This window comes from Myodes glareolus, chromosome 8, assembly GCF_982192425.1.
Source record: "Myodes glareolus chromosome 8, mMyoGla1.1, whole genome shotgun sequence".
Lineage (NCBI taxonomy): Eukaryota > Metazoa > Chordata > Mammalia > Rodentia > Cricetidae > Myodes > Myodes glareolus.
The window spans coordinates 109,169,697-109,184,167 of NC_142033.1; the positions used below are offsets into that span (position 1 = coordinate 109,169,697).

Below are 14,471 nucleotides of genomic sequence, written 5' to 3' on the forward strand. Positions count from 1 at the left end.
CCACCCCCCCCCCGCAGCGCGTCGCCCGCGTCCCTCCACGAGCCCCACGCCTGAACGTGCGTGCCGTGCGTGCTATGCGTGAGCGTGCGCGGGCGCGTCGGCCGGCGAGGGAGCAGCAAACGGCCGGCGGCGGGCGCCGCGCGGGGGGCGGGCGACGCGGAGGCGGCGGTGGCCATGGCCGAGGCATCGCCGCAGCCCGGACGGTACTTCTGCCACTGCTGTTCGGTGGAGATCGTGCCTCGCCTGCCGGTGAGGTCCGGACGGGAGGGCGGCGGGGCTGTGCGCGCGAGGCGGGCTAGGGGGGAAGCTGAGACCCGGTGGCGTGCGAGCAGCGTGGCGGGCAGGTCCGAGGACCCCGGGCTGCGGCGGGGGGGTCCCTCGGCGGGACGTGTGGCGTTGGTCGGACTCAGCGGGGATCGGGACGCTGAGCTCCGCGCCGGGGACGGTCGCCGAGCGCGTGGCCAGGACGCGGGGACGCGCAGCGCGACCTCGAGCGCTGCCCCGGGCCTCGCAGCTGCGCCCATAGAAGCTACAAATCCGACGCCGCAGTCTGGGGGGGTCTGGTCTGTTCGCACCGACACCCCACCTGGTTGTAACAGGCCTTGTGCTACTGCTTCAATGTGGCTTTGGTCAGCTGCACCCCCAGAGCCCTACCCGGGTGTCCCCAAGCTTCCTGCTGTTACCTGGTGGCTTTGGGTAGATGTATCCCGAGGACCCCACCAGAGTATCTCCAAGCCTCCTGGTTCGTCAAGGTGGCTTTGGGCATGTGTACCCCGAGGACCCTGCTTAGGTATCTTGGGGCCTCCTGCATCCAGTTCAGGGTAGTTTTGGCCGTGCCTCCCAGGGTTTTTGCAAACCTGTTGAGAGTGATTGACTACTTTTGTGTCTGGTATCAACCAGATCTCCCCTTTACCCAGGTCTGTCTGTGCAAACCCTGGTGGGTAGCTCTTAGGTTCCCAGGGCAGCATCCTCCCAACATCCCCCACCCCCATCATCCCTTGTCTCATACCTAGGTTTGAGGCTCGCCCTCTGGAGGGTTCATCACCCAGTATTGAAGCCTGCTACCGCCTTCCCAGGCCAGGCGTGGAGTCAGCTCCTGCTTTTTGAGAAAAGGAAGCTTGGGTAGGCCCTTTGAAGCAGTACCTGGTCTGGTGTAAGTCACACTGCCATTGTGAAGGTGATGGAGTGGTATCTGGATCATGCATGGGCAGTCCGGGTGAAGTGAGAGTTGGTACAGTTTCTTCGTGTCTCCCTGCACACTGCCCCTGTGGGTAGTGACAGTGACTTTCTTCAGAATTCAGTTTGACCAGGCTACGTGGCTCATGCTTTCAATCCTAGCACTAAGGAGGGGCAAGTGGAGTTTAGGCCAGCCTGGTCTACATAATGGATTCCAGGACAGCTAGGGCAACACCAGGAAACCCTGTCTAGAAAAAAGAAAACAAAGCAAAACAACAACAAAGCAAAGCAGGCTGAAGGGAGAGTGGTGTCTGCAGTGCCCTGCAGACTTACGTTGTGGGCATCTCCCTGATTGTGATTTCTGCTTCTCTGCTGAGCTTCATCCCTGTCCCCCCAGCTCTGCCTGGACTGGGGGCTGTGCAGCCTCCTCACCATCCTTGTGAATTCTGGGAACAGAGCGTGGGTCTTGGGTCTCTCTGCTAGGAGATGGCTTGACCCAGGCGCACACCTTGCTGTCGCTGCTTCTTACTGGGGCCAGCACAGCTCCAGGTGCTGACCCTGTGGCTTTGGACACGGAGGACCCTGACCTCTAATGCCACCGTGCCTGGCAAGGGCCCTCCTGTAAGTCCCAGTGATCTAGCATGGTCTTTGTTCTTACAGGGTTTGTAGGCCGCCAGGGCGTGACAAGTGCTTAGACGGCGGCATGGGTGATTTTTGTATGAGCAGGTAGCATGCTAAAGGGAGCTGGGGCCAGGTCTACATTCCAGGGTAGGCCACCCAGGAGAGGACCTGCCGTGTTCACAGTTGTAGTGACAGCTACTGCTCTAGACACCTGAGTTGGATGCTGTAGATCCCACTTCCAGCGGTGGCACCTTCACAGATCCTGGGCTGCCCTGTGTCATCAGCTGTCCAATGTGCTGCCCACTCCAGACAAGTGAGCAGCATCCTGGTCTCCAGCGCAGAGGCTCTCAGCCTTCCTGATGCTGTGACCTTTTAATTCAGTTCCTCGTGTGTAGTAACCCCAACCGTGTGTAGTAACCCCAACCGTAAGATTATTTTTATTGCTACCTTATAACTGTTTGCTATTGTTAGGAATTGTGATGCAAACATCTGACACTCAGTGTCTGATGTGCCCTGAGAAAGGGCCGCTCAGCTCCCAGGGGTTATCCCGACTCACAGATTGAGAACTGCTGCTCTGACAGGCAGTTTGTCTGTCGGTGCCCGTGGGGCTGTGACTGCCAGGCAGTGGCAGAGCTTCAGGGTGCTGGACGGGTAGTTTGCTTGGTTGGGAATGTATCAGTAGGGAGCAGATGAGTTGGCTAGAGCCAGAGGCTGTGGGCAGTGCGTGCCCAGACTTGATCCTCTTCAGGGTGTGTTGGTGGAGGCCATGTGACGTCCAGGTGCAGACATGGGCTTTCCGTGTGCAGACACAGACACCTGCAGCCTGGCTCCTCATTTTACCTGCTCACAGCCTCATGGGTCAAAGGAAGTAGACGAGGGACCAGTGCCTGCTGCATGTGTGAACACAATACCTAGCATGACGTGGAGCCTGGCCTGGGTTCTGGGCAGAACCACTCCAACAGACAGTGGCCCAGGCTCGGTGGGTGTGGTAGGAGAAGGCATGGCCGTGCGCTGGGTAAGGTGCTGCATGGGCTTGTACGTCTTCTGGGGATGTGGGACATGCATGTGCCCAAGGGTGATGCTTCTACACTAGGAGCCATGGGCAGGGAACTGGGCCTGTGACTCCCGTGCCTCACGCCCTATCAGTTCTGAAGAACAGTCTGCAGGCCAGTGATACTAGCCAGAGATGATTGGAACCTGTCCCTTGCCTTCCCTGTGGCACTCAGAGTGGTCCTTCAGAATATGTTATAACAGGAGTCACCTGAGCATAGGGCACCCCATGTTGTATGGATATCCTGTAGCCTCAGGTCTCTATTGGGGATCTTCTCTGGGCGCGTTGTCATTGGGACCATCAAGAGCAGAGTAATAGAACCAGGCAAGGCAGAATGACTTCTGCTGGGTCCCCCTTGGCACCAGCTGCTGTGAGGGGTGAGCAAGTACCTTTCTGAGAGACAGACATTGGCAGTGGATATAAGCCCACCCTAACTGTGTCCCTCCTCTGAGCCAGTGAGGGGTGGCTGGGCATGGCAGCTGAGGAGAGGCCACCAGACCTGATGTTGTACTGTGTCCGGAGAGGTGGTGGTGGTCAGACTTTGGCCCCTCCGATAGTGTGACCACCCAGCTCTAATGAGGCTGCCCTGGGTCTGCTGACTGTCTCAGGTCAGCTGAGTCGTGCTGGCTGGCATTGCCCCTTCACACGTTCATGGCGGTGCATCCGTCTGTGGAGTGTGTCTACAGGGTGGTAAGCCAGCCTCATGTATCACCCTCCCTGCCCGCTCTACTCTTGTCCAACAGCTTGCAAGCTGCTTTTGGCTGGGGCAGGGGCATAGTGTGGGACGTGCTGTGTGAAGCCCAGTGTGGTCAGGCCCGTAGCCATGCTGGTCTAGGTTCTGTCAACCGAGGCCCGTGGTCTTGGCTGCCTGCCTGCACCACCGCCTTAGCATTCACCGGCCGTGGCCTTGTGGGAAGCACGCTCTACACTTGTTGGGACTTCCCGTGTGTGGTAGTGTCCCCAAGGGTGACTCAGCCTCTGGGTCCATGAGTTTTCTCACCAGAAGCACAAATGCAGCTTGCAGTTGGTCTCAGGAAGGCTTTTCCTCCTGCTGTGCCTACACGAGTCCCTAGCTGTCCGTGTCCACCCTTGTGTGTCTGAAGAAGGAACTGTAGGCCCTGTCGTTGTGGAGTGTACACTGTGTCCGCTATTCACCAGGATAGCAGGTCATTGGAGGAGTCCAGACTTGGGAAGACCTAGCAGCGTGCTAGAGTTGTTAAGGCTGTAGGCGGGGCAGCTGTCCCTGTAGCCCTATGTCCCTCGGCGCAGGCTAGATATAACTGCCATCTGTGGCTTGTGATGGGTATTCATACTGACCCTGCCTCCCACAGGATTACATCTGCCCAAGGTGCGAGTCTGGCTTCATTGAGGAGCTTCCAGAAGAGACCAGGTAGTGATCAGGGCTGGGGGGGCTACTGTAACCTTGGCATTCTCTGACCTGAGGACCTAAGAGGGACTTCAGCTGCAGTTGACAGGCTCTCTCTCCCCAGGAACACAGAAAACAGCTCTGCCCCCTCCACAGCCCCCACCGACCAGAACCGGCAGCCATTTGAGGTGAGTCAGGGTCCCTAGTCCCCAGGTCCTCCCCTGCCCCATACTTGATGGTGCTCTTCCTAGCCCTGACGGTTGTTTCCCATACCTTCTCCCTTTGTCACGGTATGTGGCGGCCTCACTGCCTCTTCCCCACAGAGTGTGGACCAGCACCTGTTTACGCTGCCTCAGGGGTACAGCCAGTTTGCTTTCGGCATCTTCGATGATAGCTTTGAGATTCCCACGTTTCCTCCTGGGGCTCAGGCTGATGATGGCAGGGATCCTGAGAGCCGACGGGAGAGAGAGCACCAGTCTCGGCATCGGTACGGAGCCCGGCAGCCCCGTGCTCGCCTTACTGCCCGGCGGGCCACTGGCCGGCATGAAGGTGTCCCCACACTGGAAGGGTGAGTAGACGGGATACACCTGGTGAGGGCCTCACGACCACAGTGGGGCCTAGTAACATGGGAGGCAAGCACACTCCACTGCCCTGAGTCTCCGGGCTTCTGTAAGGAAGTCACCTGGCCACCTCTCTCCTTAGACAGGACCCAGGGAGTCTGGGTCACCCACAGGACCTGAGTAGTGCATCCCCAGTCCCCTGTGGGAGAGAAGTAGGCTGGGGTCCAGGTCCTTGGGGCCATGCCCATGGCTGCTGGCTATCAGGAGTCCCTGTAAAGCTGTTTGCACCATTGGCTCCCTCCCCTTGGGTAAGAGGGTGCATACCTGTCATCCAGTACTCGAGAGGTGGAGACAGAAAGATCACGCAGTCCAAGACTAGCTGCTCTATCTTGTGAGGTGCTGCTGGTGCTGGCCGTTGTAGGCGCTTGTGACACCATCTCTCCCACAGGATCATCCAGCAACTTGTGAATGGTATCATCTCCCCGGCCGCTGTACCCAGCCTGGGCCTTGGTCCCTGGTGAGTAGGGGACGGGTGCCTGGCCCCTCACACCCTGCGCCCCCTGACCCGGCCTCTCCCCCCCAGGGGCGTCCTGCACTCGAACCCAATGGACTACGCCTGGGGGGCCAACGGCCTGGACACCATCATCACACAGGTACAACCGGCCACACTCAGAATCTGTGGGGGGCCAGAAGTCGGCCGGCCAGCCTGGTGAGGCAGATGGGTGCAGGCTCTGTAGTACCAGAGGCCCCTGCATCCCGCCCTCTGATGTCAGCTCAGTGACTGGTCCCTTTCTCCCCTCCTCTTGAAGGATGCCTGCTGTCCTAGGAAGGACAGTGGCCTGTACTAAAGCTGTACACCTCAGACAGCTCTAAGGTTTAAGGGCCTGGTGTGTCCTGGTTTGCAGCCTTGCAGAGCTGGGCAGGTGGAGACTCCTCGATCCCCACCGCCCTGCTGGGAACCCTGCCCCCCTCAGGTCACTGCTCCTTCTTGTCTTTCAGCTCCTCAATCAATTTGAGAACACGGGCCCCCCACCTGCAGACAAGGAGAAGATTCAGGCCCTCCCCACGGTCCCCGTCACAGAGGAACACGTGGGTATGCTCACAGGATGGTGGCCAGAGTTCCTGGGTTCCTCCCCTGCCACAGCGTGCCTCTCACTGACCTGCTTCCTCTGCAGGCTCAGGGCTGGAGTGCCCCGTGTGCAAAGACGACTACGCGTTGGGTGAGATTGTGCGGCAGTTGCCCTGCAACCACCTGTTCCACGACAGCTGCATTGTGCCCTGGCTAGAGCAGGTGACTGCCCTACACGCTGAGGTGGCCCCCAAAACCAGACACAGCTCTGACCTTAACCCTAGTCTGCTTGCCTGTCAATCAGAACCCTGTGCCCATCCTGTCTGCAGCCCTAACGCTAGCCATAGCCTTTACCGTGCCTGCCTCCCGCTGTGACCTTAAGGCTGACCTCATGCTAGCCCTGGCTTTGCTCTGCCCCGACCCAGAAACAATTCCCGGGTAGAGTATGTGTAAGTGTTGGCTTCAGTGGTGACCCTGAGTTGTGTGCCTATCTGCCACCTTACCTGGACCCTGACTTTGTCCCTAACACAGACTCTTGATTGTGAGCCAGACTGGTCATGAACCTGATGTTAACCTTGGCTCTGACCCCAGGCCCTGCTCCTTCTTCTCGTAACTCCTTCCTTCTCTGTCCTCTCAAGCACGACAGCTGCCCAGTCTGCCGCAAGAGCCTCACTGGACAGAACACGGCCACCAATCCCCCGGGCCTGACTGGGGTGGGCTTCTCGTCCTCCTCGTCCTCGTCCTCGTCCAGCTCGCCCAGCAACGAGAACGCCACAAGCAACTCCTGAGTCCCACCTGGCCACCCACCCCCGGGGCTCGGTCATCCTGCCCGCCCCAGGTGCCCTAGCACCGCCACGACCATGGACTAGAGGTGCTGCCCCGTGGTGGCCAGCAGCACCTGGCGGGCCCCAGGCTGCGACAGGCATGGACTTCGCTGTGGCCGCTCCTATTTGGAGGCACGCACGTGGGCCCCATGTCCCCAGCAGGCGCCTTCAGTCCGTCTTTAACCTCACCCTCCAAATGTTCAACGGCAGAAGGGTTTTTATGATTTTAAATTATTACTGCTTTGAAATAAATGGACATTTGAGCCACGTGCGGCCATGCATGATCTGTGGAGAGTCGGCAGGACTGTCGCCAGGTCCAGCCCACCACATGCCCTGGGAGGCCGGGCACAGCACCGGCCAGCACCGACCTCGGGACCACAAGGGTGACCAGCAGACCCAGGAACAAACTGCTTCAGCAGACTTTTTTTTTTTTTAAAGGGAAATGTGTGTTATCTGAAAAGCTATTTAAAATACACCTCCTCAAAAAGCAGAGCCCATGGCTTGGCGTCTTCCTTCAGCCAGGGTATCCATGACCTCCCGGTGGGGCAGCTCACAGGGTGGGTTTGTGCTTCTAGCAAAGGCCAGAAGGTACCCAAGCCTTGGCAGTGCTGAGCAGAAGGCATTTTGAACTCCTGCCTTCAGGGCCGCTTGGAGGGAAGCCGTCTGTTGCAAGCCCTGTGTGTAGGTGACCATGTGGTAGGGCCTGTGACCAGGGAGCCTCAGTCTTGTTCACACACTGCTTTCCTGGACGAAGCATCGATGAGCTCACCTGCGTCTGGGGGTGAGCAGGTCCCCAGCTCTGCGCCTGAGAGTCCGTGAAGAGCCCTGGCACTGCGGGGTGTCAGCCTGCTGGGGGCGTCAGCCGGCTGATCGTTCTCTGGGGCACAAGTCTTGGCTTTCTCAGGTTGGTGCTTAAATGACAAAGCTGCCAGCCACATCCCACCCTTACGGCCTGGTAGCAAAAAGGATCCATGGTACCATGCAGACTATCATTCCCTGGAGATGCTGGCACTGTACCCTTGGCCATTCCTGTTAACATGGTGCGTGCATCCTGCTTCTGACGAGCAAACATGCTCACTAAGGCTTAAGACATTTATTGTTGATGGTTCTGGGACAGAAGCTGACACTGGTGTCCTCAGTCTCTCCCAGGGACTTGAGGGAACTCAGGCAGTGAACCCATCTAGTGTCCAGAGGTCCCATGTCAGCCCTGCATAGTGGCGCATGCCTTTAATTGCTGCAGAGGCAGGCAGATCTCTGTGAGTTTGAGGCCAGCCTGGTCTACAGAGCAAGTTCCAGGACGGCCAGGGATATGTAGAGACTCTGTCTCAAAAAAAAAAAAAAAGTGTATGTGTGTGTGATCTTAGGTGTATGGGAAGCAGGGTATGTGCACATGAGTGCAGGTACCTGCAGAGGTCAGAAAAGAGTCGGATCCTCTGGAGTGGGGCGGGCATACAGGTGATTGTGAGTGAGAACTAAGCTTAGTCCCCCTGGAAGAGCAAGAAATAGAAATGCTCTTGGCTCCGGTCCCCTACTCTGACCACATGGGACAATAGGTGTCCACCCTCTCTGGCCCCTAGCCACCTGGTATGTCCCCACCTCCAAGTCTCCATGCTGTGCCCAGAGCACTTGTCAGCCTGAGCTCAGCAGTGTCCTCACCTCCAGACTAGATGTGTGGAAACTGCCAATTTTGTGTATCCCCTGAGAGTTGGCCTGCCCTATAGGGACCCTGCCATATCTCCATGCCTGGCAGCTAGCAGACACCCATGTAGGTCCAGGATCTCTGGCCTGGACCCCTGCTGACCAACTCCAGATCTTCCAGCCCCCTCTGCTGTGCATGCTTCCTTAACCAGCAAGCCCTTCAAGACGACACCAGCACCGGCAGGAAGTGTGTGGACAGTTGGTGCCGCCGTGTCTGTCCACCTTGCCGGGGAATGCCCTGGCCGTCCAGTGCCAGGAACATAGGGCGGCCGTGGTGCCGCCAGCGTCGTGAGGCATATGTGTTGTAGCCGTTCTCCTCGATGCGTTCTCGGAACCTACAGTCCACAGAGTAGACCCGCTACAGTGCGGGCATGTGAGGCTGGCTGGCTGCCCCACCAACCATCACCACCCGCTGGGTACTGCCCATCACTCACCGACCCGTAGAGGCGGCCTCTGCGATCCATGGCCACGTAGAAGCCTGAGTACACAGCCTTGATCACCACGGTGCCCACGTGGACGGAGCGGATCTCGACAATGCCTGGGAGATGGGGTGGAACAGTCAGGCAGTAGCCCCACCGGGCTTCCCTAGTCCCATCACCACTGTCTCCAACCCCAGCAGGCGTGGACCCTGGAGGCCAGGATTCCACAACAAACATGGAACTTCCCTGGATGAAGGAGTCTGCCCACAACCACCAGGTGCTAACCAGAAGAGACCTCGGGCGGGAGCCAGGCCATCTTTTAATGCTTGGACACCAGCCGTCTGCCCTCTGCTTCATAGAGCCTACACAGCCCTGGGTCAGGGTGCCAACTGTACCCACTTCCAGAAGAGAAACTGAGGGCCAGAACTGAAAGAACCAGCTTTGGACTTCCCTGTCTGTTCAGTCCTGTGAATGGTCCTGGCAAGCCCTACCTTTCTGAGCTGCAGCTTCCCTTCAGGAACCCGCTCAGGGAGGTGAGCCCAACCACAGGCCTCTAGGCCCTCTCCAGAAGCTTGAGAGCCCATGCTGGGGACATGAGCCACATCACTCTGTCCCTGTCCCTTAGGGAATGAGTATATTTGCTCCACCCCAGGGAAGACCCATCACAACGGGCCATCTTGGTTAGCATTGTATCCTCTTGGCCAGCATCACATAGTAACTCACAAGCCTGTCACCTACCATCCCTATCCTGTAGATAGAGTCTAAATCTCAGAAGTACTAAAGGGCCCAGGTCACTCTACTGGGCCTCTTCCGCAGCCTGGGGCCACCCCACCTGACTGTGCTGCCACGGATGGACCTGCCCAGCCAGTCCCCTGTCATAGCCCTCGTCCTGTGTGGCCTAATGAGGGCCTTGGAACCCAGATGAAAGCCACTGGGATGGGCAGTGCCCTGTCACCTGCCCAGGGCTGAGCTCAAACCCTCCCAGGAACTCCTACCAGACGTTAGCACCAGGGAGCTAGCTGTGGCCTCCCCATCACCGCCGGCTTTCTCCTCACCCGTGGCCTTTCCTCTTCCTACATATATGCCACAAACACTTATCGAAGGCCTTTCATATGCAAGGCAGGGATCCGTCTGGACCCAGCTCCATTTCTTGTGCAGGACCTTGAGATCAGGGCATCCATCTTACCTCATTTGTCAAATAGGGGTGTCTGAGAACAGAGCGAGCCCCAGTTCAGACAGGTCGCAATCCCAGGAGCGGGATTCCTGTCTCATGGTCCCACTGGGCATGCACAGCTCCTATGGGCAGTCTCAGTTTGACCCTGTACGTAGCCCAGGCGCTGGCCTCAGCCTTGTCCGGAGCCCACAGGAGGTGTGCCCATCTCGCCCTGCCGCCCCAGCACTCACTGTCCTGGCCATGCCGCCAGCGCGTCCCCTCCACCCGGCCACCGGGGTCCACTCGCAGGAAGAAGTGGGTGGAGGAGAAGAGGCGTCGCCAGCGTACGTCGCCCTCCAGATGCGGGTACCCGCCCGGGGCACCCGGTGCCCGAGCCAGCAGCAGCCAGACCAGGCCCAGCCAGAGGCGGCGGCGCATCCCGACCTGTGCCCGCCCGCGCGCGGTGGCCCAGCTGCACGGTCAGGGGCGGGGCTAGGTGCGCGGTTGTCCAATAGGCGTGGGGGGGCGGGGACACCGACCTGGGCAACACACACATATACACACTGGAGTGTGTGTCCTGCAAGCGGGTCGCTATCAATCCGGGGTGCAGATGCAGGAGTGGAGAGGGAGACACAAGAACAAGCTCGCAGAGGAACAGAAATTGAAGACAGAGACTGGATATGAAGAGAAACAGAAACCAGAGATAGGAGAAAGGAATCACAAAGAAACAGACAAAAGACAGTGCTAGGAGACAGACCGTATAAAAGATGGGCACGTGACAACGAAGTAAACCAGAAGATTTCAGAAGGTGTCAATCTGGCCAGCTGGGCCGAGCATGCACAGGACATCCTTGAGATTCTGAGGCTACCCGTTTGGAGGGGCTGTGCCATGGAAGAATGGGTAGGGAAGGGATGGGATGAATGGAGGGCAGCATGACAGACAGGTCTGTCACCACCAGCTTAGGGGCATTGAGAACAAGAGGACAGCGTCTGGGTAGCAGAATTAGGGCGGTGTGTCCATCCTCCCACCTGCTCCTCATTGCAGCCACACCCATTTCCAGGAGACACCCTTGGCATCCACGGTCACTCACCCACCTTCTGCCCAGTAGCCAGTGTCTCTGACAGTGGGTGCAGTGACCTTCAGATGCAGCCTAGAGTCACTGGTGTTGGGGAACCTTGAACCTCAATGCCAGTTCCCTCCCCCTGGCCCCAGGCAGCACCTTTAAATAGCACCAGGGTGAGGTTCACTGACAAGTTTGCCTTTTGGGGAGTCCTCTGGAAAGACAACCAGTCCTTCAGGATGCCAGGATTCCTTCTTGGTGGCTCAGTAGATCCCGTCTCTTCCTGAACCTGGGCAGGTCACACTGTGGGGTGGTGCCCAGGATAAGATGGACCAGCGTGTCCCATGTCTGGGCTCATCAGAGGCTCTCATATAGCACAAGGCCCCGTGACCTCTTCCTCATCACCCAAGCCTGTGTGCTTTCTCTGTGAGGCAGGCTGGCGAGGGGTGTCTGTCTGGGAGGTACACTGCGAAAGTCTAGACGATGCTGGGCAAGCAATGGCGCACACAGCACCAAATGCCACGTGTGACTTTTGTTCTGTGACTGAAATTCTAAGCTCCCCTTCTGAGATGAACACCTCGCAGCTCCTGGACGACACGCCCCTGGACATTTTTAGGTTCCCTGTGTGAGAGACTGAGACACACGCCTGGGAGGTGTCTGACTTGGTTTAATTTAAGAATAGCTCATTGAGATGTAATTTGCATACCACATAAATCACTCATTTAAAGTATAAACTGAGTTATTAGTGCATGAGTGTGGGGCAGCTCTCACCTGTCAAACTCTGGAATGTTCTGCCATCCCCACAAGAGTCACCTGACTTTACTGGCTTCCAGTACTCACAAGTCTATTTCCTGTCTCTGGGTTCTCCTGTTCTGGCCATTTCCTGTCATGGAGACCCACACTGTGTGGCCTTTTGGGTCTGGTTCTCTCACTGAATACCTTCCAGGCTGTGTCATGTGTGGGAACCTCACTCCTGTTCATGGGTGAGTAACATTCCAAGACAGTGATGGCCCATACTGTGTGTCGCCTGCCTGTTGAGACTGGATTATCTCTGCATTCCAGGTACTGTGAGTATTTTAAGTTTTGGTGTGGATGTTGGTCTTTATTTCTTTTGGTCACATACTTAGGAGGGGGAATCTCTGGATCATATGGTAACTGTATTTAATTAATTTTGTTTGTTGTCTCAGTCTGGCTTTTTAAAAAGATTTATTAATTTATTATGCATAATACATACTAAATTAATCAATCATTAATTTTAATGATCAATTAATTTAATAATGGTTGATAATTCATAACTTTATTAATTACTAATTAATGATTGATCAATCAAATTATTATTAATAATTTATTATGTATACAGTGTTCTGCCTGTATGTATGCCTGCTGTGAGCCACCATGTGGTTGCTGGGAATTGAACTCAGGACCTTTGGAAGAGCAAGCAGTGAGCCATCTTTCCAGCCCTCTTCAGTCTGGCTTTTAACTCAAAATGCTTCTCCTTCAGCCTCAGTGCTGGGATGGTGGAACACACCCCTCGCAGTCTGTCCTTCTTTCTTCTCTTTTCTTTTTCCCAAAACAGAGAGTCTCTGTGGCGCTGGCCGCCCTGGAGCTCACTCCAAACCAGGCTGGCCTGGAACTCACAAATCCGCCTGTCTCCGCCTCGCGAGTGCTGGGGCTTAAAGTCTGTGCCACCATCGCCCGGCTCTTTCTTGGTTTTTCGATGGATTACCTTTCATCTGCCCCAGAGGGGATGGTGCACGTGCCACGACTCAAACACAGAGGCTGTGGGGCCAGAGGGTCAGGGCGGAATCTCACTCTAGAGGTTCACTCGGGTTAGCCTTGAGCCCTGCTTGCTGAGTTCTCTGAGTACTAGGCAGGAGCCGATACTCTTGGCAGAAAACTAGTAGGACTCTTTTCTTGGCGGGTACTAGGGATTGAACCCAGGTCTTTTCCACATGCTAGGCTCTATCCCTAAGACCACGCCCCCAGCCCCTGACCACGCCCAGACCCCTGACCACGCCCCCAGCCCCTCACTGGAGAATTCTAGGCAGAGGCTCTAGCTATGAGTCACAGCCCCAAACATGTCTTTAGTTTCTTTATTAACATAAGATCTCAATAAGCCGCGAGGCTATCCTCAAACTCTCCATCTTCTTGAATGTCTGAGATCAGGCCACACTTCAAAATTCTTAGGTTTCATAAGAAAACTTGACCTCAAGTTCAGAATAATAACTCTCCTCCCCATTAACACGTTGACGGTTGACTATAGTGGAAAGAGACAGGACAACCTATATCACTGACCATAAATCACAGTGGGGGGGGTGAGGTGAACATGGGATGGCGGTGGGGTGGGGACTAAGGCTGTGACTCAGAGCCCTTGCCCAGAATTCCTCAGTGAGGGTCGTGGTCAGGGTGGAGCCCCGCCTAGAATCCCCAGTGAGGGGCTGGGGGCGTGGTCAGGGTGGAGCCCCGCCTAGAATCTCCCCGGTGAGGGACTTGGGTGTGGCTCAGCTGGAGCATCCTTCTCTAGAATCTGCTGACTAAGAACAAACTGTGAAAACTCTGATGTGGACAGTCTGGTGCTTCAGCAAATCAGAGAGGAACCTGAATAATAAGGGACGGGGAAGGGCTGCTCTTCCAGAGGTCCTGAGTTCAATTCCCAGCAACCACATGGTGGCTTACAACCATCTGTAATGATATCTGGCACCCTCTTCTGGCGTGCAGGTATACATGGAGGCAGAATGTTGTATTCATAATAAACAAATAAATTTAAAAAAAAAAATAAGGGACGGGGAAGAATCTGAGTCCCTGAGTCTTCCAGCCCACAAAGATGTGAGTAGCTGTGGGCGTCTTGGGGTTACAGGTCCTGCTGCTTCATCCCTGGGGACCAGGAAGGTGACCCCAGAAAGAAGTCAGGGTTGAGGTAACCATGCTCTGGGTACCATGGAGAATGAGCTGAGCTACAATCAGGAGGGCAATACTCAGTGCTAAAATTATTGTTAACTTGTGGTATTAGCAAGGCCAGGCATGCTTGGGTACCCTGGAACATGTAGAAGGGGAGGGGCCATGGGTTTCATTCTCAACTTGAGCGCAGGTGGCAACTTCAGTTTAAGCAGAGGAAATCTGTTGAGTCCCTACCCTGGAGGCCTCTCCAGGGGCTCAGACATTCTGCCCATGCCTTAGGGCCTTCGCATTGGCTGGCATTCCTCCCTTTCGTCCCTCTTGTCACATGAAATCTGGTCCTAGCTCAGGATGATCCTCTGTGGGCTTTAAGTGGGCATGCTTCTAGATTTGACTGCATGCCTACACCTAAGCGGGTTGATTACCTGGTGGCTACAACCAAATGGATGGAGAAGCTGGGATTGTCACTTCTGTGTCTAGCTCACTCATTTCCCTTTGAGATAGGGTTTCTCTGTCTAGCCACTGTGGCTGCCCTTGAGCTCATAGATCTGCCTCTTCTGCCTCCCAAGTACGGGTTTA

The 14,471-nt window shown here is 56.2% G+C and overlaps 2 protein-coding genes across 7 annotated transcripts; one reads left to right on the forward strand and one right to left on the reverse strand.

Moving 5' to 3' along the window:
• Nucleotides 1-91: 91 nt before the first annotated feature.
• Rnf126 (ring finger protein 126) lies at nucleotides 92-7,159 on the forward strand. Of its 5 annotated transcripts, none has more exons than XM_085692540.2 (9): nucleotides 92-249; nucleotides 4,180-4,238; nucleotides 4,339-4,402; nucleotides 4,538-4,782; nucleotides 5,223-5,291; nucleotides 5,358-5,427; nucleotides 5,774-5,867; nucleotides 5,950-6,065; nucleotides 6,482-7,159. In XM_085692540.2, exons 1-9 carry the CDS (start codon nucleotides 175-177, stop codon nucleotides 6,629-6,631), a joined length of 942 nt encoding a protein of 313 aa, XP_085548666.1. In that variant the 5' UTR covers nucleotides 92-174; the 3' UTR covers nucleotides 6,632-7,159. The 5 variants fall into 5 exon arrangements, 4 of the variants coding, with proteins under 4 accessions (XP_085548666.1, XP_087765566.1, XP_087765567.1 ...); XM_087909440.1 differs by lacking the exon at nucleotides 92-249 and adding an exon at nucleotides 2,497-2,812 and having other exon boundaries at nucleotides 5,774-5,863; nucleotides 6,482-6,622; XM_087909439.1 differs by lacking the exon at nucleotides 92-249 and adding an exon at nucleotides 2,668-2,812.
• Nucleotides 7,160-7,745: 586 nt separating this feature from the next.
• On the reverse strand, nucleotides 7,746-10,668 carry Fgf22 (fibroblast growth factor 22). 2 transcript variants are annotated; one of them, XM_048459698.3, is made up of 3 exons: nucleotides 10,189-10,668; nucleotides 8,800-8,903; nucleotides 7,746-8,700 (listed from the first exon to the last, which is right to left on the reverse strand). In XM_048459698.3, the coding sequence occupies exons 1-3, from the start codon at nucleotides 10,373-10,375 to the stop codon at nucleotides 8,383-8,385; spliced, it is 609 nt and encodes a 202-aa protein (XP_048315655.1). In that variant the 5' UTR covers nucleotides 10,376-10,668; the 3' UTR covers nucleotides 7,746-8,382. The 2 variants fall into 2 exon arrangements, with proteins under 2 accessions (XP_048315655.1, XP_048315645.1); XM_048459688.3 differs by having other exon boundaries at nucleotides 8,378-8,723; nucleotides 10,189-10,667.
• Between the last annotated feature and the right edge of the window lie 3,803 nt (nucleotides 10,669-14,471).